This window comes from Sturnira hondurensis, unplaced genomic scaffold, assembly GCF_014824575.4.
Source record: "Sturnira hondurensis isolate 20B ecotype Veracruz unplaced genomic scaffold, ASM1482457v3 Scaffold0005279, whole genome shotgun sequence".
In the NCBI taxonomy this organism is placed as follows: domain Eukaryota; kingdom Metazoa; phylum Chordata; class Mammalia; order Chiroptera; family Phyllostomidae; genus Sturnira; species Sturnira hondurensis.
Genome location: NW_028077910.1, coordinates 7,082,064 through 7,109,016, shown reverse-complemented (window position 1 = coordinate 7,109,016; position 26,953 = coordinate 7,082,064). Strand labels below are relative to the sequence as shown.

The following is a 26,953-nucleotide window of genomic DNA, read 5'->3' as shown; positions in this document are numbered from 1 at the left end:
ACGCCAGACGGCGGCTACGGGGGCGCGTGTGCGCGCGCGCGGTGCCCCACCGCTGGCTCCGTTCCTCTTCCCTCCCCCTCCGCGCCGCCCTCGCTCTCCCCCGGCGGCCGGAGACGGCGGCGGCGTCTGCGGGAAGCCGTGTGTCTCCGCAGTGACGTGGGCGGGCCGAGGGCTCGGTGACGTCAGAGGGCTGTGTGTAGCGATGTGTGTGGGGTTCGGAGCCGCGCCGGCACAGCTGAAGGGAGCGGGCGAGCGGCGGCGGCGGCGGGCACAGGTGCGGCCCCGGCTTGCTGGGGGTGGGGGGGTGGGGAAACGCGGCTGAGACGGCGGGAGGCAGGGGGCGAGCGACCCTTGAGGAGCCCGACGGCTGAGGCGGGGTAGCGGGGAATTAACAAAGCTGGTCGAGTTCCCCTGGGGTGTGGAGGCCGGAGTCAGGGGTCCGGATGCGCGAGTCCCGGGTGGGGTCAGGGCCAAGGGGGGCGCGGGGTGGGTGTCTTAGGGCGGATCATGCCTCGCTGGCCCGGGCGGTGGGCATGGGCAGGGGAAGGTCGCTGCACTTGACCCGAGCCGTCGGAACCCTGGAGACTGGGACACCCGTCACCGCCCCCCCTCCCCCGGCGCCTGTCTGCGCTCCGCGGGGATGCCCGGGCTCAACCTGATCAGTCGGCGCCCGGCGGCGTGGGGATCCCGGTTCGGCGCCCCACCCGCTTGCTGACCATTTTCCCTCTCGCCCTGGGCGGGCATAGGTATAGCCTTAGGGGTGCTGGGGTGACACCGGAGAACTTCCCGTGGAGAGGGTGCGCGGGGGATTTCCACAGTCCTCCGCGCGGCCTCCGCAGTGAGGCCGTGTAGGGAGGGCACTTGGGGTTGTCCCGAGGTCCCGGGTGGGGTTGGAGGGCTCCTTTCCCTCCGTTTCCCTTTGCCCTCCTGCGCACCCCAGGACGTTCTGGGCGCCTGGTCCTCCACTCGTCCTCTCCCTCGGGTTTGAGATGGGAGGGTGGCTTTGCGTGGGCGGAGGATTTCAGGTTTGGGGGACTCCCCCATTCTGGGTCATGCCTTCTGCTCTGTTCCCTGGTTTTCGGTGGCTGAGGTGTTCCTGTGGTGGCCGAAAGTCAGTACGTTGGCTAGTGGCCTTGGTCCTTAACCCGTTGAGTGTGTTTTACGGCAAATTGCGGGGAGTTTGGGAGGGAAAAATTTGTATGTGTTGGATTTCTTTTGGATCTTCTCTCAAGAAAAAGAAGTGGAAGAAGAATCTTTTTTCCCCCCTCTTCCTCCATTTGCATTCTTTGTGAGGTCTGTCTGCCTTGTGCTTTTTGTCCCGGATTAGTGGTGTTCAAGGATAGAGATTCCCAGGCATGGAGGCCGTAGCTTTTTGCCTTCCAGTAAGCAAATTAGCCAGTCTATTAAAGGAAAGTTAATTTTTGCCTACAATCATTCCAGAAAAATAGCATACACTGGCTAAATGAATTGATTGTGACTTCCTTACATGTGGTAGATATGTTAACTTGAGTCCGATTTTTTGGACGAAATTGGATGTGTTTTTTTTTAATGAGATGAAGTGATGGATTCTTTTAGTTAAAATAGCATAACTGAGACGTCTCTGGTACTGAGTTTTGGGAGAGATGATCTGTTTGAATTTCTTCCTATTCTGAGTTGGAGTAGCCCTCTCTCTTTTGAGGGGTATTTCTGCTCCCTTTACCCTTTCTCCAGATTGCTTTCCTATTTAAATGAAGGTTCTTCTAGTTAACTGTTGTTACAGTTAAAGAAATCACTCAAGTGTCACCTTTGGTAAAGTGAACTCAGTTTAAGATTAAGAAACAGGTTTCAAACTGACCCTTTGGCCTCTGGAACAAATTCAAATGTATCTCTCCCCCATCCCCCCTTCTCTTCCAGATTAATTAAAAGAAGAATGAACAGCAGTTCTTGAAGATAACTGGGCAATTTTTCTTTAACTCATCTTTAATTGTAGAAGTTCAAGTGGAGTCAGAGGCTCTTCTTATTGGTGGGAGAATTTATACAAGCCTTCAGTTTGTCAACACAGACTAACAGATCAGATCATCACTTTTAGAGAAGAGAAGATACTTTCTTTTTTTTTTTTTTGGTGTCTTGGTGCCAAAAATTAAATTTGGGTGCGTCGTTTTTATGTGTTTGTGTTTAGGTTTTATGTGCAAGTAATCTTAAAAATTTTTCATTTGTTTTGTTCAAAGCAAACCATTGCATCAAACCTGGAAATCTTGAGAGAAGTGGTAACTTTATTTTAATACATATATCTGAAGAATTAAAAAAAGGCTTCCTCAGAGGTGTACCTCTTAAAATTCTCTCTTATTGGAGACAAATTTTATAGCATTTGCAGTGAAATTAAATAGAGTGTAAGTATAGAACCAAAACAGCTGCAAAACCTCTTGAGTAATTTAGGGAGATCTCTCTTTGGAAATTTAAATTTTCTATGAGTTACCATAGAAGTTTTCTGTAACTTACCATACATAAGTTATTATATGTATTGGTATACATTACTCTTCTCCAAATAAGCAGTGAAATAACGATGCAAGTGTCAGACTCACTTATTTAACACAATAGTTTTTACCAATGGAAAGCCTACACACAAATTTCTCCTTGATTCAAGGCTCAAATAAAAAAATGAATGGGATGGGAGATGATGGCAGCCCTCCAGTGAAAAAAAGGATGACAGACATTCATGCAAATGGAAAAATGTTGATAAACAAGATGCCAACAGTAAAGAAGGAACACTTGGATGACTATGAAGCGCCAATGGAAACTGATGGAGAGCATGTCAAGCAAACCTGTACCTCCATGCCTGAACCTCTTCATTTAAATCCCAGTTTGAAACATACTTTGGCGCAATTCCATTTAAGTAGTCAGAGCTCTCTGGGTGGACCAGCAGCATTTTCCGCTCGGTATTCCCAAGAAAGCATGTCACCTGTATTTCTGCCTCTTCCATCTCCTCAGGTTCTTCCTGGTCCACTGCTCATCCCTTCTGATAGCTCCACAGAACTCACCCAGACTGTGTTGGAAGGGGAGTCTATTTCTTGTTTTCAGGTTGGAGGAGAAAAGAGACTCTGTTTGCCCCAAGTCTTAAATTCTGTTCTCCGAGAATTTTCACTCCAGCAAATAAATACAGTGTGTGACGAATTGTACATCTATTGTTCAAGATGTACTTCAGACCAACTTCATATCTTAAAGGTCCTGGGAATACTTCCATTCAATGCCCCATCCTGTGGGCTGATTACATTAACTGATGCACAGAGACTATGTAATGCTTTATTGAGGCCACGCACTTTTCCTCAAAATGGTAGCATACTTCCTGCTAAAAACTCATTGGCTCAGTTAAAGGAAACTGGCAGTGCCTTTGAAGTGGAACATGAATGCTTGGGCAAATGTCAGGGTCTATTTGCACCCCAGTTTTATGTTCAGCCTGATGCTCCGTGCATTCAGTGTCTGGAGTGTTGTGGAATGTTTGCGCCGCAGACGTTTGTGATGCATTCTCACAGATCACCTGACAAAAGGACTTGCCACTGGGGCTTTGAATCAGCCAAATGGCATTGCTATCTTCACGTGAACCAAAAATACTTAGGAACGCCTGAAGAAAAGAAACTGAAGATAGTTTTAGAAGAAATGAAGGAGAAGTTTAGCATGAGAAATGGAAAGAGAACTCAATCTAAGGCAAGTATTTGTAACAAGTAGCAATATTGAGTAACAGTAATGGCTTACTCTGAGATCAAAAGTTTAGAGTATAAGTGTGTGTTAAGGAACCGCTATGGCTCATGTGAGACGAAAACTTACAGGTGTATGTAATATGTTTACATCACACATTTTAGGCTATAAAAGTACTTTCCTATGTGTGTGCTCATTTGAGCTTCCAAACAACCTAGTGAGAAGATTAAGATTATTTCCATTTTACAGATAAAGAGACCGAGGCTCAGAGATCAAGTGGCTTTCCTGAGATTGTATAGCCAGGGAGTAGAAGATTTGGGGCTTCTTTCTCCAGTGATGTCTTTTCTCTTTCACATACTCTGCTTTTTGATGACTAAATCTGTTGTTTCCCTAGGATTCAAAATAATTTGCACTTTGATGTTATTCTCCATTCCCAAATGGTGTAATAGCTAGTCGAAACAGTTCTGGAGGTGGGCTCTAAACAGTGTTTTTCAATTGTACATCCAGGATTTTTGACATTGCTTATAAATTTGGATACTCAAGCTTGATCAGAAATGGAAAACAAATGGAAGTGAAAGATTTGTTTTTCTAGTAACGAAAAAAATTTTTTGAACAGAAGAATAATTAAAAATTATCTAGAGTAAATTATCTAGAAAAATTAGCTAGAATAAATAAACTAGACTGAATGTTAACATGAAAACTATCAGCAGAGAGATCTTAGACTTATTTATCCTACTGCGTTGTTGGGTAGGCTGAACTAATTAATATGTTTGTTCTAAGGGTTTGAATGCCTGGGTAATAAGATTTGGGTTAAATATTCAGTTTGTTGGTATGATTTTTAAATATATTTTTCTACTTGATTAAAATCAGTGTAATAGCGAATACTGAGTATTTAAGATGTGGCAAGCATTGTTCTTGAGCAGTTTTACATGTATAATTTGATTTGTACAGTGAAAGGTTGGCCATGTTTCATTTTAACAATTTAATTTTTCCACAGAGTTTTTATTTCTTGAAATAATTTCTGCCCTTTCTACTTCACAAAAGAAATGAATGAAGCATGTTAAATGCCATAGTTGGCCACAGCAACACGAAAACTTGGGCTAGAATCTAAAATTTGGTGTCTTGTGCTTTACTGTGGTGCCTTTAAGCCGCAGGGGTGTCTAACCTTTTGGTGTCTTTGGGCCACACTGGAAGAAGAGTTGTCATGGGCTACATATTAAGTACAAAACTCTAACGAGAACTGATGAACGAAAAAAAGGTTTTAAGTAAATTTACAGTTTTGTGTTGGGTCGCGTTTGCAGACCTGGACTGCATGTGGCCAGCGGGTTGCGGGTTGGTTGGACACCTCAGCCCTGTGAGGTTTTGAGAGAAATTTAGTTGCAGTGTAGTTTTAAAAAAGTGATTTTCTTCTGAAGCACCATGAAGATAATTTTAAACTTTTAAGTCAGGGTAGGTGGCTACTTACTGCTTCCAAAGAGGGTCAGCACGCCTTCAGAATTCCTTGCCTATGGCTGTTGGGTAAGTTCATATTTTTCCGGTGCACTTACAACATTTTGAAGCAGGATTGAATTCAGACCAGTTCTCCCATTGTTGGACTTGCTTACAGCTGGACTGGATCCATGGGGGAGATTCTGCTTAGAGATTATCTTTATTCTCAAAATGTGGAATGTCCCTTTTGATATTTATGATGTCTTGCCCCAAGCTGTTAAGGGACTCTGCCTTGACAGTCCATTGGTGACCAAATTATTTGCCAGATATTCTTGCTCCAGTCTTTGTTGCTCTGGCACAAACATTTTTGCGATAAATTATTTTGCCTAATGTTTCTGCTCTGTGTTTGTGAGAAAAATATCTGAGAACCATGATGAAGGTTTAAAAAAAGATGATAAATTTACTTAAGTGAAACTGAATGTGCTAGGGTTTGGTTAAAATTGAAACCATCCTTCATTTGGATAGGGCCCTTGATTGTCTGAGAACTTAATAATTTGAATTCAGTTTTTATTTGGAGAAGATGTGAGATTTTTTCCCCCCATATTTTTGCTGCTACTTTTTTTGCCACTAGTGTATTTTGGTACTGTTTGCAATTATATATGGATTTTAAGCAATTTAAAGGAACTTAAAATTCCCAGGAAACCTTAATAAAGGAGGTTTTGGGGGAGTTTGCATGTAATACATACTTGAGTGGTGGTTTTGTTATATCTGCTACTTCACATTTTAAAAATTTACTCCTCAAAACTGTCAGGTAGTTTTTTTTTTGAAGGTCTGTTGAACAAGATTTCTTAGATGATTGGTAGGTGGTAGAATCAGGAGTTGAATGCAAGTCTTCTGACTTGGAAGTCTAGGAATTTTAACTTCTTTTCCCCTAAAGCTAATTGAGTAGCAGAAACCGAATTTTGGGAAACATTAACTTAAAAAAATCACAGCTTTGTGAAATGGTGCTTAAACTCTGTATTAACTTGTATATGGACTCAGGTATTTAACTGGGAAGGAGGCAAGGAGAGAGTCCCTGACGAGGGAATTGTCACTATTCTCTATGAGCTGGTTGTCAAAAAAGCCAAATTAGACCCCGAAGAAGGTCATGTTAAAGCGCTGACTGGCTTTTTTTAAGTAAAAGAATATACTAAATATATTAATCTCATATGAAGGACTGTGTTTAAGTGTGGGTACTAATATAATGTTATATATGTCTGTGTAGTTCAAGTATTGTTTTTGGATTTAAAAATAACCTGAAACTAAATAGGCAATTGTTTGAAATGTAGCAACTGTTAAATTATTTCTAAGAATGGAAATTATATTAGTAATTATCACCAAACTATTTGCATAGCTAATAGCTGTTTTAATTTGCATAGACACTAGCTATATTTAGATAGGAGAAATAAGTGGTGTAAGGTCAGTGTTCGAAGTGAAAAACTGACTGTTTTCTTTATAGAAAAAATTAAAGATATATTTTGAACTTCCTTACTCAGGTCACACCACCACAAGAAATATACTTGATTTTTAGTATATATGCTTAGGCTGCTTTGCAAAATGGTGTTACAAAAGTTTTTTTCTCTTGATGTCATTTGAACGTTTTGTATTTTTTGTTAGAAAAGTGACTATTGTATTTTACAGTACACACACACATATATATAAGAATATCATATTCCTGATTTTTCTGCAAGTCCTCAGTGGGTATGATTTGTTAGATCTAATTCTAATTTTGTTGACTCTTATATTTTTGTCTATAGGAAAAGGTTGTTAAGCAAAGTCATATCTTAAAGTCATCTTTAATTTGTAAATTAAAATTTGAAGGGTGATCTTTACTTACAATTATTTTCTAGCACATTAGAAAAGCTCATTTGTCAATTTGATAATTATTGGTGATTCTTTACTGTTAACAGCATGTATCTGACAGTCTTCACTAAGTTGAAGATAGTTTATATCCTTATAATTGTATATATTTTTAAATTAAAAGTCAGACTTAAAACATTTAGACTTGATTATTAGATAAGAAAAATAATATAGCTTTTACTCTGCTTAGGGAAAAACAGTCCTATTGATTATCTGTGATACAAATAGGTGACTTAAAGATATCAACTTAAAATTTTAGTTCTGCATTTTCCTTTAAGTTAATTTCTGCAGAGGTTGTTGGAAAAATGGTACAAAAAAGTTCTCCCTCTTATAAGCTATTACACTTTGTTTAAGAAGTAAATATACCTTCTTGTTGAGGAAGCAAGGAAATACATTAGGGAAATGGATAACTAATTACAAAAGGTAGTGTTGGGACAAAATGTGTTCCAGTAATGACTGGTAGATTTGACGATAATTTATTATATCAATAGTATAGTTTGTGTTTTGTTATTAGTGTAACTTTTGATCAGGTGAGGATAGGTCAGAATCAAATAAAGTATTTGTGTTCATATGAGGGACCAGTATGAATATTTTTGTATAACTTTTCAAAATTTAATAATTATCTTCATGATTTTAGAGGCTATTTCCTGTTTTCCCAGAACATAGTTTAGTGCCTGTCATGTCAAAGGCACTCAGTGAAAAAAATACTTTAAAAATTTGAATATATTTTTTTATAACACCACACTTTTTTTAAAAGAATATTTGGGATTTTCTGGAAAAGTGATATATTAACCTATAATAAACATAAATGATTTGAGAATGAACTGTTGAATAAGATGACTGATCAAATGAGAGAATGGATGTGAAGCATTTTGGGAGTTAAGACTCTACAACTGCAAGATGGTACCTCAAAATATTGAAATATTTGCTAGTATGTATTTGGGAATTTTTTACTTCCCAAACATATTGACTTGGCTAGAATTATGTGGTTATTTCTAAGACATTTGGTAAGTGAGTATTGAGTTAAAGTGTATCTCACTCTTAGTTGTTGGTACACAGTAGTTACACTAGTTGAATACTTGGTTACTAAAATGAAGTATGCAACCATACATTGATGTTTCTCTCCCTCTCTCCTTCCCCTCTAAAAATAAATAAATAAAAAAAATCTTTAAAATGAAGTATGCAAGAAGAAAGTGCAAAACCGGTTATGAGAATTATGTTATAGGAAGAACATTTCAGTGAAATCTTTAGAGTGGCTTTGTGAACAGTGCCCCCTTATGGTTTGGGAAATACGGAGTCTATTCATTTACCATTAAAAATGGTAAAACATTTTAAAATGTTAATATTTTTTTAAAGGTTTATGATTTAAAAAACTTGAAAATTAATTCTTTTTGTTTGAAAAATAAAACTTCCAAGAAAGAAAAAAAGTACAGGTCTGAATCATTGTGTAGTCAGCTAATAGTGTTCTCGTAGCTATGTATACATTGTAATTTATGCCATTGGGAGAATAAGGAAGTAATCAAGAATTGGGTTAATTTCAATCCCTGTAGCATTCTGGGAATGGAAAGTGATTGTGGAGCCAGAACTCAATTTGTTCAAAAAGAAGTAAAATCAATTTGGGAATAGCTTTAGTAATGGCTTGAAACCTGTATTTTATCCCCATGCAGAATTTTTGGTCTATTGAGGATTCAAATACATAAAATAATTTAAGGATTTTATCAGATTACAAAAACCAAAAAGAGTATGTAATTAAACCATAAACATTTTTTAAGGTGTAGTTTTCGGTAATCACTAAATAAAGTATTACAGCACCATCGTAGGCAGAAAGGAATGCATAGGAAAGATACAACTAAAAGTCATTTTGATTTCTATACTTACAAGTGGGTCACAGAAATAGTGGGTAAAGACTACATGGAGGTGCCCTAAGGCAGGAATTCATCTAGTTTCTGAATCTAGAATGTGGTACATGCTTAATAAAGCATTGGGTAATTGAAGAATCTTAGTTGCCTTATAAAGTTGCCAGTGATTTTCAAAGAGGAAGGTAGGATTAGTTTTAAAGCAAAGTGGCCTTTTGTTTTCATTTGTGATAATGAATTAATTTTGAGATGTTAAATAGTATTAAAAGTGCATATTTTATGTACTTTATGGGAACAAAGAATGAGAAATCTTGTAAGAAATTTACTAAAGACCATTTGGTAAATAATACTAGGGGTTTTAGTTCATGTTAAAAAAGTTTTTTTGGTGTGATTATGGAAGTATATAGCCCCAATTGTAAGTAGGTAATGAAAAAAGAAAAATTTCTCAATTTTATTACAGAGTGATAATTACTATTGGAATTTATTCCTCTACATATGTAATGCTTTGTAAATCTGTTGTACAAAAGCATCTGTAGAGTGTGCAAGTGTTATTAATATGGGACTAATTGAAATAGTAATATTTTGGGCCAATTTTAAGACAGTTCACTTAGAATAGTGTTTTGCAATTTGCAATTTGTTACCTATGCTCATCTTGGGTTCCATGAGAGGAGAATTAGGCCCTACAGAAGATGATTTGAGTGATGGTTTGTTATTTTTTTCCAGGGATGGTATATAGTACTGTTCTAGATGTTTTGGAGAGAAGTTATTCATTGTATACAATGGATGTGTTGGGGCATTTGGGCTTAATTCTCTTGAGAATCACAGTTGAGAAAGAGCTAGGAGGGTCTGGCAGTCAACTTAGTGGGTTACCAGCATTAAAAAAAATGACTCAGTAAAAAAATAGGGTGCATTGCATATAGTAAAATCAGTTAATCTAAAATTTGCCAATGTCAGTTTAAATTAGTTGAAGGCCAGAATAACCTGAGATTATAATTGTTTAAAGCATATATGCTGAAATGGGAGAAAAACCTTATATTTATACAGATTGAAACTGACAACAAATATTTTTGTGGAAGACATGTGAATGGATATTTTCAGGTAATTGCAGTGTTAAATGGTTTAGGGTACCACATAATTCAATTATAAAAATTTTATTTTTAGAAGTTCCAGGAGTTAACGGGATTTTTAGAAAATCAGGTTTTTTCCCCCCAAGTTGTTAAAGGGAGTGTTGCTCTACTGCTGACTTAACATGGCTTTGTTTCCGCGAAGAATTTAAGATTAATAGTTGCACATTATAAGAATGTGAGCCTTTGTTTTTTCTGGGGGCATTTTTAAGTACTGTAAACCTAAAACTGGCTTTGTGAGGTAGGTGGTACGATCTTTTAGTGTGTGAGAACAGCAGACATTGCTCTAACTCCTGAAGATCTGTCTTGGGTAAGTTAGTGAAGGTGCTTAGGTCATAGTATTCCAGTTTTGCATCAGGTTGATAAATTCTAATAATTACAAGGAAGTGAGGCACAAGACTTAAGCCTTAAAATCCCTTAAGTAGCTATTTGCTACCTTGTAACCCTATTCCTGTTTCAGTTGTTGAAACACTCATTCACAACATATTGGAAGCATTGAGGAAATCTGATCCTATACTGAAAGATTCAATTTCTTTTAGTAAGAGTTGTTAGCAGCTGTCTGGTAGGGTGTCTTTTGTGTCCTTCTGAAATCATTTATTGACCACTAACAGGTATATTCACTTTATACCTAAAGAGTTGCTACTTAACTATGTATTGAGTCATGTGTTTAGTAAGGTTCTGAATGATTTATGTTATAATGTGTATTTAATATTCTGTGTATTTTATTTCTCATGTAATCACATCATTAGGGGGATAGACTGTTAAATTTAGCAATCTGTTAGCTCTTCATATACTCATTGTCTTATAAACACCAAGATGTAGGTATGTATGTTTTATATTTTCAAAAATATTTTTTGTACATATTTAAACAATTTTAATTCTGATTTTTGGGTGGGAGTTTGGAAATCCCATCAATATTTTGAAGCATTGTCTTGATTGTTTTAGTTCATTGGTGTTTGTTATTACACTTAATTAAATGTCATAAATGTTAATCTGTTACTGTAATTAATAACAGTGCAACCTAAAAGCAAAATTTATTATTAAAGATAAGTCTAGGAATTTTAAAGTTTGTTTGGTTTTAGTACAATTGGAATGTTTGTGAATAGTACTGAGTGGGTGGAATTGCTTTTATATCTTGGAGGTAGTGACAAAAATGCCTATTGATTTTTTTGTAAATGAAATCAGCTTCTCTGAATTATTTCATTGTGTGACTAATAAGCACTACCAAAAATACAATGGTTCTTTATTAGGAAATCTGATTATCAAAGGGTTATGTATATATGACACAGTAAGTTTAAATTTAGAGAAACTTTCATAAAACATTCTCTAATTTTTACTTATTTAAAATAACCTCTTCAATTTTGGAAATGTTTAAAATTTACTTTCATAGATATCACTGGTTGTTTTATTACTTAGAGAAAAAAACCTTTAGAATAAAATGAAGTGTCTGAAATTTTTCTTATATTTCAGTTGAGGATGCCATCTGTTCATTTTGTGGTAGATAATGGTGGGGAAGATGGGCGATAAAAGCATCTTAAAATGTTGGGGCTCTAACTTAAGCTACTAAATAATCTACTTCACTTCTTTGCCAAGTAATGTAATATATTCTATTTTAATGTTTAAATATATGCAAAAGGAGTAAATTATTCTCATACTGAAAGGTAAGATAAACAATGGTAAATGCTCCTCTCTTGGTATTTTAATTTTTATTCCTAATCAGTAGTAGCATTACTTCTGTGCCATTTATATTGTTCTTTTTTTGAAGACCTAATTTGTATGTAGAAACAAATGCAGAATAGATGAAGAAATCTGGCATGGCTGTGAATGTTCTGTTGTATAATATGTGCTTTTCTTAATTATTTTTAACATGCAGTTAAGATAATTTGTTCTAAATGTGTTTATGGCTTACTCTAGCATATTAGGTAAAATTAACTCCCAACATTTTATTATGGTTAGCGTTATGAATTTGCATACCATTTATTTTATTTAATTTGTAGATCAGATCTCTAAAAATACATCTCAAAGACCTTTGGCCTCTTTGGTACCTCATAGAGTAGGATGTGGAATGTGAGAGTCTATTTGTGAGTTTCTTGATAGCAGAGTAACCTTGTAAAAGGTCACCCTGGGAGTTAATGAGCTATGTTGTTATTCAGAATTCATTCAACAAGTATTTATTGAATCCCTTCTACATGCCAGGCATGTTGCTAGGTACTGAAAATGTAAAAGTAAGTAAGAAAGACAGTCCTTGACCCCAAGCTGCTATTCAAGCAGAGACTGGACAGCCCCTTGTCAGGGATTTTGAACGAGGAATGCAGACATTGGCTAGGGGACTGCACTAGGTGATCTTTAGGGAAGATTTCTTCAGAACCCCTAGTCTGTGACTCTGTTAGTGGGATTGTGTGAGAATAGGAAATCAAATAAAGGACAGAAACTAGAGAGAGATGGATGTTTAAAAAAACAAGGTAGGGCAAAGGTTTTTTAAGTATTCAAAACAGTTCATTCTTGTATTATTATTTATTAATTGTATTATTTTTCATGCAAACAACTGTAAACCTACTTTTGCCCCACCTTGAATATGAATACTCTAACAGTTACTTAAGGTGGTAACAGTTACTTAAAGTGTAGAGACATCATAGAAATAAAGATAAACTGAGTTTGGGTCATGAATAAAAGTAAATGTTATAGAAATGAAGCTGTAGAGTTTTTAAGTGATCAAAATTGAGTTAGATTTCAAGTCAAGATCTTTGGCTGAAGAAATTTGGAATTTGCTTTTCTGAAGAGTTGAGTCCTGACCTGTGGTTTCAGTTGGTTGAATGTTGTCCTGCAAAGCAAGGGGTTGACAGTTCGATCCCAGCAAGGGCACATGCTCCTTAGCACCGTGAATGGGGTTCGGTCCCCATTCGGGGTGCATAGGAGAGGTAGCCTGTCAATGTTTCTCAACGTTGGTGTTTCTCTCCCTCTCTTTCTTCCTCCCTTCCCCTCTCTGTAAAAATAAATAAATAAAATCTTAAAAGGTTTGAGATTCCACTTATTCATAGGAAAAACTTTTGAATATGTAAANATTTGGAATTTGCTTTTCTGAAGAGTTGAGTCCTGACCTGTGGTTTCAGTTGGTTGGATGTTGTCCTGCAAAGCAAGGGGTTGACAGTTCGATCCCAGCAAGGGCACATGCTCCTTAGCACCGTGAATGGGGTTCGGTCCCCATTTGGGGTGCATAGGAGAGGTAGCCTGTCAATGTTTCTCAACGTTGGTGTTTCTCTCCCTCTCTTTCTTCCTCCCTTCCCCTCTCTGTAAAAATAAATAAATAAAATCTTAAAAGGTTTGAGATTCCACTTATTCATAGGAAAAACTTTTGAATATGTAAAATGATTTTAGTAATTTGAATTTTTAAAATCTAGTGGCAATTGATTTCTTGAGCAGTACATCAAGGATTGTTTTTAATATAAAATGAATTTAAAGTATAGCATACTTTATATTCTAAATAATGAGTTTAACAAGTGACTTCTAGAAATGAAATTCTTGTTTAATTCAGGCTGATCTCACATTGCATTGATTTGTTAGCATGAGCTTATCCATGCTAATTAACACCTCTTTTAGCTTACAGTTTTGGGGTGACAAATGGTCTGCCTAAGTGAATTTTCTAGATAAGGAAGCTACTTTTTTCAGCACTAACCGTGTGCTTTAAAACTTTAACTTTTTTCATTATTTCTGAAATGTCAAATAGTTTTGATCTTTTTATGTGGTATATAGTATGTTATATATGTATGTGATATACTATTTGTATGTAGTATAACATACAATATAATTTATTATATTATACAATATAATTTATTTATTATATTTATTAGTTATTATGTTTATGTAACATACAATATAATTTATATCACATCAGTTTATGCTATTGTGATGTTGGTAGGAGACAATTGAGATATATTAAATCGTTTGTCTTGGCCTATGGTAAAGCCCTCATGTTGTGTTGCTTTTGAATAGTTTTTTTATGTTTGTGTCCTGTACTTCACCTCTCTTTACACTGTCAGCTGTCACCAGGCATCTGTTACTGAGTACTTTTGTTGCCAGCAGTCATTTCCTTTTCTAATTTACTGGTAGAACAAAGCTGTAGGCTGAGAAACTATGCAAACTAGTGAATAGTTTAATAAGCAGTTGATTTGGCCTCAGATTCTGAACTTTTTTAGAATATTTGATCAGGATTGTAGGGTTTAAAAAAATTCTCCTCTCATAGAGTCTAGAGGTACTCATTGAATGTGTAACTCTCAAATCCTTTCAAAATACCATTCTTTCCCCTGTGATCTCATGGTGTTGTTAGTGTTTCAAGTTCCTTGCCCAATAATTCTTAACAAAAATGTTGATCTACCAATACAAATTACCATATTTTTATTTTTGGCTTTTAATTGGCCTTAAATCATCTCCTGATTGGTCGGGTTGTTGTATAATGTGTGCTCCAAAAGCCGTTTTTTTCTGTTCTCAGCCCGTTGTGTGGGGCAGTGGGTTGCTTGTCAGCCTTTCCTTTCCTGATTAGTTTCTTCCTCATTGGTTTCCTCCAATAGCAGGGTCTCCCTAATCAAACCATGGATGGTTTTATGAATTTGGTTTTGTTTTCATCACAGCTGCTTATCATCTGGAGATGTTTCCATTCTGTTTTACGCAGTTTCTTGGTTCTGAACTGGAAATTAGGACATCAGGCAAAACAGTTTTCATAGTTCTTGGTATGTAGTGGCTATCCCCTGAGAGCAGTGTTCATGTATCATTATACCAGGATGTCATTCTCCATATACCTGACTTGGTTGCAGAGGCAGTGGACTCTTTCAGAGGCAGGGTCAGAATATTCTGCTCTCCTTTTTTGTCTTGTCCTTCTTCTTTCTCCTCCCTAATTTCCCTTCCCCTTCACTCCACTAGATTTGTCTGTTAACCTCCTATTTTTGTTGCTCACCTACAACAGGTGTTCTTTCAGCTCTATTTTCCTCTTCCATTAGTAAGTCTTGCCCCTTTTTAAGGTACCCTTTTCCCAAACGAGCAGGGTAATTAATATAACATGAACTGTGTATGTAGGAAGGGGAACAGAGTATAAAGCAAACCAAAATAATAGAGAAGCTAGTAACACAGGTTATTCTTTTCTTAGTTTCTGAACCTCGGTTTTCTAATCTGTGAAATAGAGATCATGATATCTACTTAATGATGTATTTATTAGGATTAAGTGGGTCGTATAATGTTCTTATCAGATAGATGTTCAATAAGTAGTTGCCTTCTTTTCCTTTATTCACAGGTACAGTTTATGAGGAAATATGGTTTACTGATGAGTGTTAGCAAAGTGGTTTCACATTGAGTTTGGCAGGGTATTTATTGCTATAGAATGTTATCTATATGCTAACAAGTACTGTGTGAATGCGTTATATTCTAGCTGATTGTAGCAGAATGAAGAAGAATCAGAAACCAATGCTGTACATTTGCAGAATACTGTTAAAATGTATTTGCAAAACATTTCATAAGTATGATGTTGGATGAAATCATTGGTAATCCCTGTTAACATGAAACTGTTTTTGTGATGGGACTTGCAGTCTTTTTGAGTTTCAAGTGACCAGACATGGTACTCTTAAGGAAAGATTGCCTTAGTAGAAGATGATTCTTAATATAATCTTCTTTCTCAGGTTCTCCAGAGATACCCTATGGCCCTGTAAAGTTGACACATTACAATTTGAACCATCACATCTTCTTTCAATAAACTTCTTCCCTTCTACATTTTTCTACAGATAGATACACCATCAGGAATGGAATTACCATCATGGTATCCTGTTATAAAGCAGGAAAGCGACCATGTTTCTCAGACACATGCATTTTTACACCCTAGGTAAGTGGGTACTGTCTCATTAGTTTAGTCATTTGTTCATTTATTCATTCATTTATTTATTCAACCAGCATCTATATATTAAATACTGTTCTATGCCATTGGGAATTCATTAATTAGCGTTAAACTTTCTTGTTCATCTGTGAGATGAATCATAAATTGTGTTGAACATTTCAAATAGCGTCTTCTTGTGTTTCTGTGTGTTTTTTTCTTAGAAATAGATCATTTCATTTTTTCCCTGAAGTAAAAAATGAAAGTTTTGATTTAATTTCCTTAGCTTCTTTCAAGAGGCACACCAGTTCCTCAGAATCTTGATGTACAATTTTGATATTTTAAAAAGAAATCTTTGTGTACCTTAGATTATAAACTATTCACTTCCTAAGTTTTTTAAAATTTTTATTTATTGAGAGAGGAAAGGGACGAGAGAGACAGACAGACAGACATTGATTTTATTGTTCTACTTATTTATGCATTCATTGGTTGATTCTTGTATGTGTTCTGACTAGTGATCAAACCCTCAACCTTGGCGTGTTAGGATGATGCTCTAATTAGCTGAGCAGGCAGGGGTTTGGGCCTAAAGATTTTATTTACCTTTAGAGAAAGGGGAATGGAAGGAGAAGGAGAGGGAGACAGACATCGATGTGTGAGAGATAACATACATGGGTTACCTCTTGCATGCCCCCAACTGGGGACCTGGACTGCAACTAAGGCATGTGACCTGACTGGGAATTGAACCAGCAATCTTTGGGTTCACATGCCGGCACTCAGTCCACTGAGCCACACCAGCCAGGGCCAGTCCTAAAGTTTTATCTGCTGCTGTAAATGTATATTCTCACCAAGCATAGTGATAAAGAATCTCAGTCTTATTTACATTAGCAGAATTCCATTTTTACTTCGTTTGAAGTTAGTCTTTGGACAGTATTAAACCTGTCAGTTTCCTTAGCAGAATACTGAGTTTTCATCCTCAGAATTCATGTAATTGGTAAAAAGGAACAAAATAGATGTATCCTATTTGAAGAAAATGGTATATAAGAGGAGATTATTTAGAGATTAGGACATAAAGTATCAAGTTACAGTATATCAAGTTAACTGGTTGTATCTTTTGGCTAAAGGTTATACAAGTTACAGTTAATATGGTACTTAAATACATAGCTCATATCTGTTGTATGAGTTTCTCAGATGATTTACTAAACAATTTTATATGAACTTCAAGCAAACTGGATAGATGGCTCTTTGATCATAGTTTTGCACAATGTATTATTGCTGTTTTATCAAATACATAGATAGTACTAAAGTATTTTAGGAAGACTTGTTTTGTGGAGTTTGATACAAGGAGGGCTGCCTGGAAGCTGCCTCTTTTCTCCCTGAGCTGTTTGAGAAGGAAGGGTGTGGAGGGCTCCTCACTGGGCCTGTGTTGAAACAGGCCGTTGCCAGGCTGTGTGGGACTGAGTCAGCCTCACCGTAACAAGAGAGTAAGGATGTGTTGCTTTACAGGGTGATGGGTAAGAAAACAGAAGCCTATAGTGTTTTCTTTCTGGCATAAACCTTATCTACTTAGGGTTGTTAAACAGCTCTGTAAAAAAGTTCTAAGGGGGGTTTGAAGGAAGAAGAAACGGAGGTTTTCTCCTAGTGAGTATCCTTTTAGTGGCTAGAAATTACTTTTTGCAAAATAACAAAAATTCCTCATGATTTTGCTTTTACTGTTTAAAATACTGACTTTTTCAAGAATTCTTTTCTATTTTGACCCTTATTTTCTGAGTTATATTGTCTGTTTTTATTTAAAAAATTGTTTAACCATAGAAATAGATGTAACACGTTTACTTTTTACCTAAATGTAATGTGTGTCATGCCTTTCTTTGTTTTCAGCTACTACTTATACATGTGTGATAAAGTGGTTGCCCCAAATGTGTCACTCACTTCTGCTATATCCCAGTCGAAAGAGGTCACGAAGACAGAGGCAAGTAGATCCATACCGAGACAGTCAGAGAAGCCTCACAGTAGTGGGAAACATCACAAAACAGTGTCTTACCCAGATGTCTCACTGGAGGAGCAGGAGAAAATGGATTTAAAAACAAGCAGAGAATTATGTAACCGTCTAGGTGAGTATTTAGAATTAGTGTTTAAAAAGTATTAGATATTTAAAATCCAATAGCTAATGAACACATTTAGCATTTCCAGAGGATTTCTATTTAAGAGAATTTTTCAGATAATTGAAGCTTTTATTATAAAAAGTGCTGAGTAACTCCGTATAACCTCAATTGCTGTACTTTTCTAGAGTGGTGATAGCTGTGGAGGCTAATGAGATATATAGGCTGTGTGGCTTCATACTGCAACTGCTTTTGTCTGATTGTTGTTTCCCCCTTCCTGCCTTTCTTTGCTGTCAGATTTCTTCAGAAGTTCTTCATTTTTCAAGTATTCTAATTTGCTGTGAACTGAGAAGCCATTTAACTTATAATGCTAGGACATGTATGTAAGAGCAGTTAGGTATAGGATGCAGGGAAACTTAGTTATGGTATAAGGAAGGGTTGAAAACTCAAAGCTGTGGGAGCCAGGCAGATGGCACAAATGCAGAATGCTGGCTGGACATCTAAAAAAAAGCTGCCTAGTTACAGGGCCTTTTATAATCCTGTGGGCCAAACAAGATGTGTTCGTGCAAATGCTGCCTGTGCATAACCTCCATGTAGCAGCAGAGCTCTGCATGTAGCTTAGGGAGTGTGACGAGTGTTTCAGCTTCGTGGCAGCAGTTGAAGGGTCTCTCTAGTCATTTCACTGTTTTCATAGATAATTGAGATTCTTGGGGGGGGGGTCTGTACTTTAATTTTGAGAGTTTTAAAACTAAGTTTTCTTTGGATTTAAATATGGAACTTAATTACTATCGTCATTGTGTCCTATTTGCATTATATTTTATTTCACAAATTAATATATTCTAGTGACTTAAATTATTTAATTATAATTTATTTACCCTAAAACTTACACATTTAACATATACAATTCATTTTTTAATAAATGCACAAAGTTGTACATAATCACAACTAAGAAGATTTTTGTCACCCCAAAAGAAACCTTAATACATTAGCAGTTACTCTTTATTCTCCCCTTTCTCCAGCCTCTGTCAACACTAATCTATTTTTTGTCTTTATGGATTCACCTATCCTGGACATTGAATATGAAAGGGTGGTGCAATGTTTAGCCTTTTCTTGTCTGGCTTCTTTCATAGTCTTGAATTCTATAACTCTGTAATAAGTTTTGAAATTGGGTATTGTGGGTCCCCAGCTTTGTTTTAAGATTCTTTTGCCTTTTTGAATTCCTTGATTTCCATATGAATTTTAGAATCAGCTTGTCAATTCCTGCTGCAAAGCCAGATGGGATTTTGATAGGTATTGCATTGAAAAGGTAGATTAACTTAGTATTACCAGCGATCTTAGTCCATGTGGGCTGCTGTAACAAAAAAACCACTGACCAGGTGGCTTATACCAGACATTAATTTTTCACAGTTCTGAAAGCTGGGAAGTGTAAGGTCAAGATGCAGATTTGGTGTCTGGCGAGGTTCTGCTTCCTGGCTCATAGATAGCCATCTTCTCACTGGGTCAGGTCTTTTAATCCATGAACATGGGATGCCTTTCCATTTATTTTCAGTGTTTTTTAGTTTTCATTGTTCAAGTCGTGTACTACTTTTGTTAAATTTATTCCTAGGTATTTTATTTTTTTAAAATTTCATTTGCAAATGGAATTTTCTTAATTTCATTTATGGATTGATCTGACATTTCAACAGAGTGATATTCATATTTTGTTACTTTATTTTTGCCTCTTAAAGATCCATCAATCTCAAATAATTCTGTAAGTAAAAAGAAACCCGAGTCTACCACTTGCAACTCAATCAGAGACACAACCAAGGTGGGAATTGACCATGATACTGCAGCTTCATCTTCATCTCCACTTCCTGTCAGAGATGTCATTTGTGAGGATGATAAGGGAAAAATCATGGAAGAAGTAGTGAGAACTTACGTAAAACAACAGGAAAAATTGAACTCCATTTTGCAGAAGAAGCAACAACTTGAGATGGTAAAATAGTTATCTAAGTAATATCTTATTATGAAAAGATACTTGTGCATATTCTTAGGAAAAGTCCAATGAGTTGCTGCAAACTTATTTAAGATTACAGTTTTATACTCAAAAGCAATTTTAATATACTTTTAAAAAATTAAAAGATTGATTTTAGAGGAAGAGAATGAGAAAGAGAAAGAAACATAGACTTGTTTGTTGTTCCACCCATCTGTGCATTCATTAGTTGGTTCTTGTCTGTGCCCTGACTGGGGAAACAAACCTGCAACCTTGGCATATTGAGATGACGCTTAGCCAACTGAGCTACCCTTCCAGGGTTAATGTACTTTTAAATGTTTAGAGAAACGTTTTTCAAGATAATTACTTCTACATAGAGTTACTATGACACCTGAATTTTAGGTATTTATTTCTGAATTGAAATTTTTTAACTTGCTCAAATTAAAATACAGATTGTATTGTGATTCTTTGTATTACAGGAAGTTGAAATGTTGAGTAGTTCAAAAGCAATGAAGGAACTGACTGAAGAACAGCAAAATTTACAGAAAGAGCTTGAATCTTTGCAGAATGAACATGCTCAAAGAATGGAAGAATTTTGTGTTGAGCAGAAAGACTTAGAGAAAAAATTAGAGCAGGTAATGAAGCAAAAATGTACCTGTGACTCGAATTTAGAAAAAGACAAAGAGGCTGAATATGCAGCACAGGTAAGAATTACTCAGTTGTGTAGTGTTGCCCTTTCAGTGTGGAAGTTGAGGCTCTTACCTTCTTTATTAAATAAGTTAATTTTTATTAGGCTAATTCCATTTTGCTAGATTTCAAAATGGGTAATTCTGTTAAACAGCTTTATGCTTGTATCAACCAAGATGACTTTTTGAATTTGATTGCTTTATTACTTGAAACTTTCACTGGGCTTCTGTAATTTAGTTGCTAGAATTGCTAATTTCTAGGTATCTGAATATCAAGTATTATATTATTTTAATATAATGTATTGGCTTTCAAATGGATAAATTAACAAACACGAACTGATGCCCACTATATTCAAAAGCACTGAGCTCACAACTTAGAGAACATGAACAAATAACACTTAAGGTGAGCAGGCTGTGATGATGAGAGGTATGCTCAAGTTCAGGGTGTAATGAAAATACACTAGGTATTTAGTTCTCTTGACCCTTGTTTTTTCCCTCGTTCAATGTCAAGTCAAAGTCAGATTAGTAGTGTTATATATTTAAGGGATTGTGTATGTGTGAAATAGTTCATTTTGTAAAGAGTAATTTGAAGGTAAATCTTCGCAGTGATGAGAGTATTAAATGGAAACAAAAACGGAATGGAAACTGACACAGTCTTTTAAATCACACAGTTGGCAGAGCTAAGACAGAGACTGGACCATGCTGAGGCCGACAGGCAAGAACTCCAAGATGAACTCAGACAGGAGCGGGAGGCAAGACAGAAGTTAGAGATGATGATAAAAGAGTTAAAGCTGCAAATTTTGAAATCAAAGACAGCTAAAATATAGAAACCTTTAAAGAGATTCATCTGTATGTTCCTGACAGAGTTTATTTTTGTTTGTTTGCTTTGCTAGTTGAATTCTGAACAACTTACCTGCATGAAGATAATTAGGCATTCTATCCGTTTGTAGATCAGAGAAAGTGAAGAGATTATATATTAGTACATAAATTTTTACATTTCCAAATGAATGAAAATGTATGTTTCTTTGTACTTTTCCCCCAAACAGCTTAGTAACAATACTCTGCTGTTTCAAATATTAGATATTCTGACTATATTTCTAATGCAAATCTAACAGTTGTATACTTCTTGAAAGCTGCATTGAGTGATGGGAAATAGTTGTGAGTTTTGTTATCCATATTTCAGACTCAAGTTTAGGTACAATGGTGGCATCATATTTCAAATATATAGAAATATTTAAGGAGTTGAATCTCCATTGTTTTCATTAACACAATCTCTTTTCTAAGTTGATACACTATACTGATATACAAAGTTTGTTTTTATTCATATTGTGGAATGAATTTCCTTCAGTTCTCTAGTTTTTAAAGTTTTCTGAGAGACATTTTGTCAAAAGAATTTCACTGGTGAGGTTATGGCGCACCCCATGGACATAATGGGGAAGGATAATATGCTTCGTTATAATCCCGCTGCTAAATAGAAGAGGCAGTTGTAATTGTTTTTTTAATATGGTTATGTTTAGACTTTTTTTAACGCAGCAACTTCAGGAGAGGGAATAAATGTAAAAATTTCTGAACTTCTGTTTATGTTGTTAATAGTGGTGTTGAAATGTTACTGTTCTTGAGAAAAACTGATACCATTGATGTACATCAGTTTTTATATAATTCATAATCTTCCTGTACAGTTTTTATATGTAGTTATGGGGCTTACTGAAATTTATATAATGGATTTGTTTTCCTTGATGCCTTTGTTTCCTTTAAGTTGTAAAATATTAAACACCTTGAAGGTTATTTTGGACTTTCGTATGTTTAAATGTTAAGTCTTATCAAAATTTGCACAAATGGACCATTTCAATTACTGCTTAATGTCAAAATCAGGAATTTACAGTCAACTGATATAGTTTATGATAGATTAATATAGGGAAATTTAGCTATCTGCTACTAAAAGATTTTTAGATCATTTTTAGAAGACAGGAATCCCATAGTTTGGGAGAAGGGCAACATCTGCACTTTTTTTTTTTTTTGCACAGAAAAGTGTCATTCTTTAATGGCAAATTTCGTATTAGTTAATTCTTGGCTTAGAAGGTATTAGGTAAAAATTTTTAGTATGCATTTTTTTAAAGGAAGTTTCCTGAAGCCACAATTGATACTGTCATCCCATGATTTTTATGTTCTCATGTTTTTGCCTAAGGTACTGAATGAAATTACTTGAGAGCTAAATCTATTTTTAAAATAAATAAGCTAGTCTTACAATACTATTCCCCACATAAATGATAGGTACTCTAATGGTATAGAACTTCAAAACCCAGTAGGTTATCATCTAACAAGTTAGTTTCATGTTTTGCTTAATGGTACTAATGTATCTTAGAATTTCTCAAAGCATAGTTTTTCACTAGAATGTGATCTAAATGTATATTTTTTGTTTACCATTTAGATTTTACTGTATTAATCCTGTAATTTGTTGATTTTGGGAATCTCCTCAAGGAGGAACAAATGTTTAAAAAATGATGTACAGAAACAATGTTTAAAATAACACACCTTTATTTAGAGCTGCAGACAGAAAAATCAAGGACATTCTATGATAAAGTTTCATTTTGGTTGTGAATTAGTTGTGTCACAGCTGAATTTTTTGGGAGACAAACTTAAGCCCCTATAATTTCATTTATTTTTCTAATTCACTCAAGTTCTTCCTACTTACATTACTTAGTAAATGATAAGCTTACTTAATTTTCAACCCACAATTTCTAAAGTAAATTGCTTATTACTCTTTGAAATGTTACTGTAAAATTCTAAGCAGTGCTTAAATACCTTTGAATTATCGTAAACTCTTAATTTAGAATTGAGTGAAATATTTTTTCTATTCCTTCCCATGGTGAAAACTTGTCACATGAAATTGTATAGGCATTTTCCCAGAGATACATTGATGTTGCCATAGATTTCTGTCTAACTTCCTTGAGAATAGTTTTTTAGTCAATTGTAAATATACCTATTCTAGTGAAAAGTAATTTTGAGTTAAACTGCACCACCTAGCTTGAAATTACAGCAATTTTTGTAGTACTTTAAAAGTGGTCTCTGCTAAATTACCTTACGCTTATAAACTTTTCTATTCTTTGCATGCTCATTTTGTGTGTTGATTGCTATCTTAAAGTTTGTTTTGGTGTTGCTTTTGTGTGCTCTTCATTAGGCTAGCAGATTGTTCCTCAGATTTTATAATACTCCTCTTGGGGAAAATATCAAAATATTTACTATAGAAAGCTGCATTAAAGGAATGGCCTATCAGAGTGCTAGAGCACCTTTAGAAGGAAGAAAAGATAGAATATTAGCTTACTGGGTGATAGGTGATGTTTAACTTGGGTGATCATGGTTTCTCTACTCTAAACTTTATGAGGAACAGATACCAAATCTATACAGGTAGTAAATGTAAAATCTGCTGTCATCGAGGAAGCTCCAAACCACCCTGATTTCACAGATCAGATTTTAATGCTATGAAAGGATTTGACCAACAACATAAGTTTGGCTTGTGATTTAGTTTGTAAAGCATATTCTTTTGCTTGAATTTTCATGTCCATGAGAACTTAGGATGTTTTTTGCTTCTTGAACTAATTTTATAGCATATTTAATATATTACTAGTTAGAATAGAAAATCATTTGTACATATCAAGTTACAAACCAGTTACTAAAGTAGGTGAAATAGACTGAGTACAATATATGCAGGTTATTCATTTATTAGAAGTCATGACAGAACAACCGATGTATCTGCACACCTGTGGACTCTCAAGGAAAGTGAAGTGATAAACGAGTAATATAAAACATGCTCAAGATATTTCCCTAAAATTAATTGTGAAGCTGGCGGTGAAGGTTTTTAATCAGCTTCTAAAATTTTCTTCTCAATGAAAAGACTATGTTTTGATTGCTTAAGGAAGAATCCTCATTTTATTTGCTTATATGCATTTAATCTGCACGGCAGGACATTAAAAATATAATGACAAGTTGTGCTTATACTGTACATCTGTTTCTGTGCTTGGAACTACTTGTTAATAGTTTTTATTGAAGCTGTCAGCAATAAGGGACACAGTGGGATTGAATGATTTAAACAGCTTAATTTTTCCTAGTATAGAATACTTAAGCATTTCCATTATTGGAAAAATTTATATAGGTATTCTACATTGTATCTTGTTTATTAATAGGACAGTCTTTTTTAAAAAATCAATTTTAAATGGCTTTAAACTACATAATGCAATTGGGGCTTTGTTTTTTGTTTGTTTCTTAGTAACAGAATTAAATGTTTTATATAGTGCTACTGTTTTTGAATTAGAAAGTGATCAAATGTAAACACTGAAATTTGAAAGTTAAGCCCAGAAAACAAAATAGGGTATTTAAATTCGTTGAATGTAAAAAGAAATTTATGATTTTCTTCACTATACATACCTCACTTGAAAATAAAGCACAGCATACTTAAAGTAGTTTTAGTAAAAAAGTCCTACTAAATTGCTAAATTTAGGACACTTTGTGGGAAATTATAGTTAGGGAGAAAGAAAATATACTTGCTCTTAACCATCCTGTTAGACATATTTGTTTATCCTGATAATTTTAAGCCAACATAGTAGTCCTAAATTATTTGTAAATTTTTTAATCTGTGAAGGCAGTAAATGAAATTACCTGTTCTGCAACTGTTGAAACAAATTGTTGACTACATTGACCATAAATTCATTATAAAATTTTGCCAATGATGTACAGTTTTATGGTTAAAATTGCTGTGGTTGGTTGTATTACATGATGCAAAACTGTCCTCTACCTCACGTGAAATAAAATATTTTATATGGTTTTACTATAAAACAAGACTCATCTATCTGGTCACTTAGTTTACAAATTTTGAATTATATTTATTGAAACATGACATACTGTGCTCTTAGCTTATACCTCAATTGTATTTTGTGCTGTTTTCCATTTTCATGCCTTGTAAATAACTTGTACAGAATGTGGATTAAATTCAAAATAAAAACTTTTAATGCCAATAAATTGTTTCAAGCCATCTTGGTATCTTGTGCAAGCTTATCCCTTAAAATTGACATTTTCTTTTTTTTTAATTTGAAGTCTTATTACACACTAAGTGGTTAAGACCTTTTTTTTTTTTTTTTTTTTACAAAAAACAAGAAATTTAATGCATACTGACTTTTAGTGATTATTCTCTTTCATGACGCTTGGACTCTTACATCCCCACTCTGGCATTAGTTGTCTATCACTATAACAAAATTTAGCAGCTTAAAACGAATATTGCACACAGTATCTGAGGGGCAGAATCCAGGAGCAAGTTAGAGTGCAATTATGATGTTCCCTGGGGCTGAAACCATCTGAGGGCTTCACAGCTGGAGGACCTGCTTCTAAGGTCACACTCACATGGCTATTGACAGGTGCTTAGTTCCTCACTGTTCGCCCTGCCCGTGGAGCTGTGTAATGTGGATGGCTTCCCCCACAGGTGGGGCTCAAAGGAGGAAAAGAGTAAAGCCGCCATCTTGGATGACCTAGACTCTTAAGTCCTACTTTGCCTTTTCCTATTTGCTGGATGTGTCATTAAGTCCAGACTATACTCATTGGAGGGGCTAATGCAAGGGTGTAAATACCAGGGGGCATGGACCATTGGGGACCATCTTAGAATCCAGTTACCAGACCCTCCAATTTTTTCTGTGGCAAAATATACATAACAGTGTAATTCAGTTGGCAGTAAGCATAGTGTTGTGTAACTCAAAATTTCCAGAACTTTTTTATTATTCGAAACAACACCCTGTTCACCTCTACCTTTTGATAGCCTCTATTTCCTGTCCTTCCATTTGCCTCATACAAGCAGCATCATAAAATATTTTTCCTTTTGTGTCTGACTGTCTTCACTTAGCATAATGTTTTCAAGATATATCCATATTGTAGCATGTTGTCAATTTGTTTTTATGGCTGGATAATATATATATATATATGTGTATATATATATAGGTACATACACAATATGTATGTAATGTGCCCCATTCTGGTTATCCATCTGTTGATGGACATTTTGGGTTGTTTACACATTTTAGCTATCGTGAATAATGCTATGAACATTGATTTATAAACGATCTGTTTAAATCCCTGCTTTTCGTTGTTTTGGGTATATACCCAGAAGTGGAATTGCTGGGTCACGTTGTAAGTCTATATTCATCTTCGAGGAATCATGAGGCTTTGTCACAGCAGCTGCTTCATTTTCCATCCCCACCAGAGATGCACACGGTTTCCAATGTTTTTGTATCCTCATAGCACTTTCCATTTTATCGATAATAGCCATCTTAATGTATGTGAAGTGCTATTTCATTGTGGTTGGATTTGCATTTCCCTGTTGACTAACGA

The 26,953-nt window shown here is 35.5% G+C and overlaps 1 protein-coding gene across 1 annotated transcript; it reads left to right on the top strand.

Moving 5' to 3' along the window:
• SKIL (SKI like proto-oncogene) lies at positions 1-25,606 on the top strand. Its single transcript, XM_037046540.1, has 7 exons — positions 1-274; positions 1,894-3,681; positions 15,745-15,842; positions 17,706-17,938; positions 19,654-19,901; positions 20,378-20,602; positions 21,256-25,606. The coding sequence occupies exons 2-7, from the start codon at positions 2,587-2,589 to the stop codon at positions 21,409-21,411; spliced, it is 2,055 nt and encodes a 684-aa protein (XP_036902435.1). The 5' UTR covers positions 1-274; positions 1,894-2,586; the 3' UTR covers positions 21,412-25,606.
• The last annotated feature ends 1,347 nt before the right edge of the window (positions 25,607-26,953 follow it).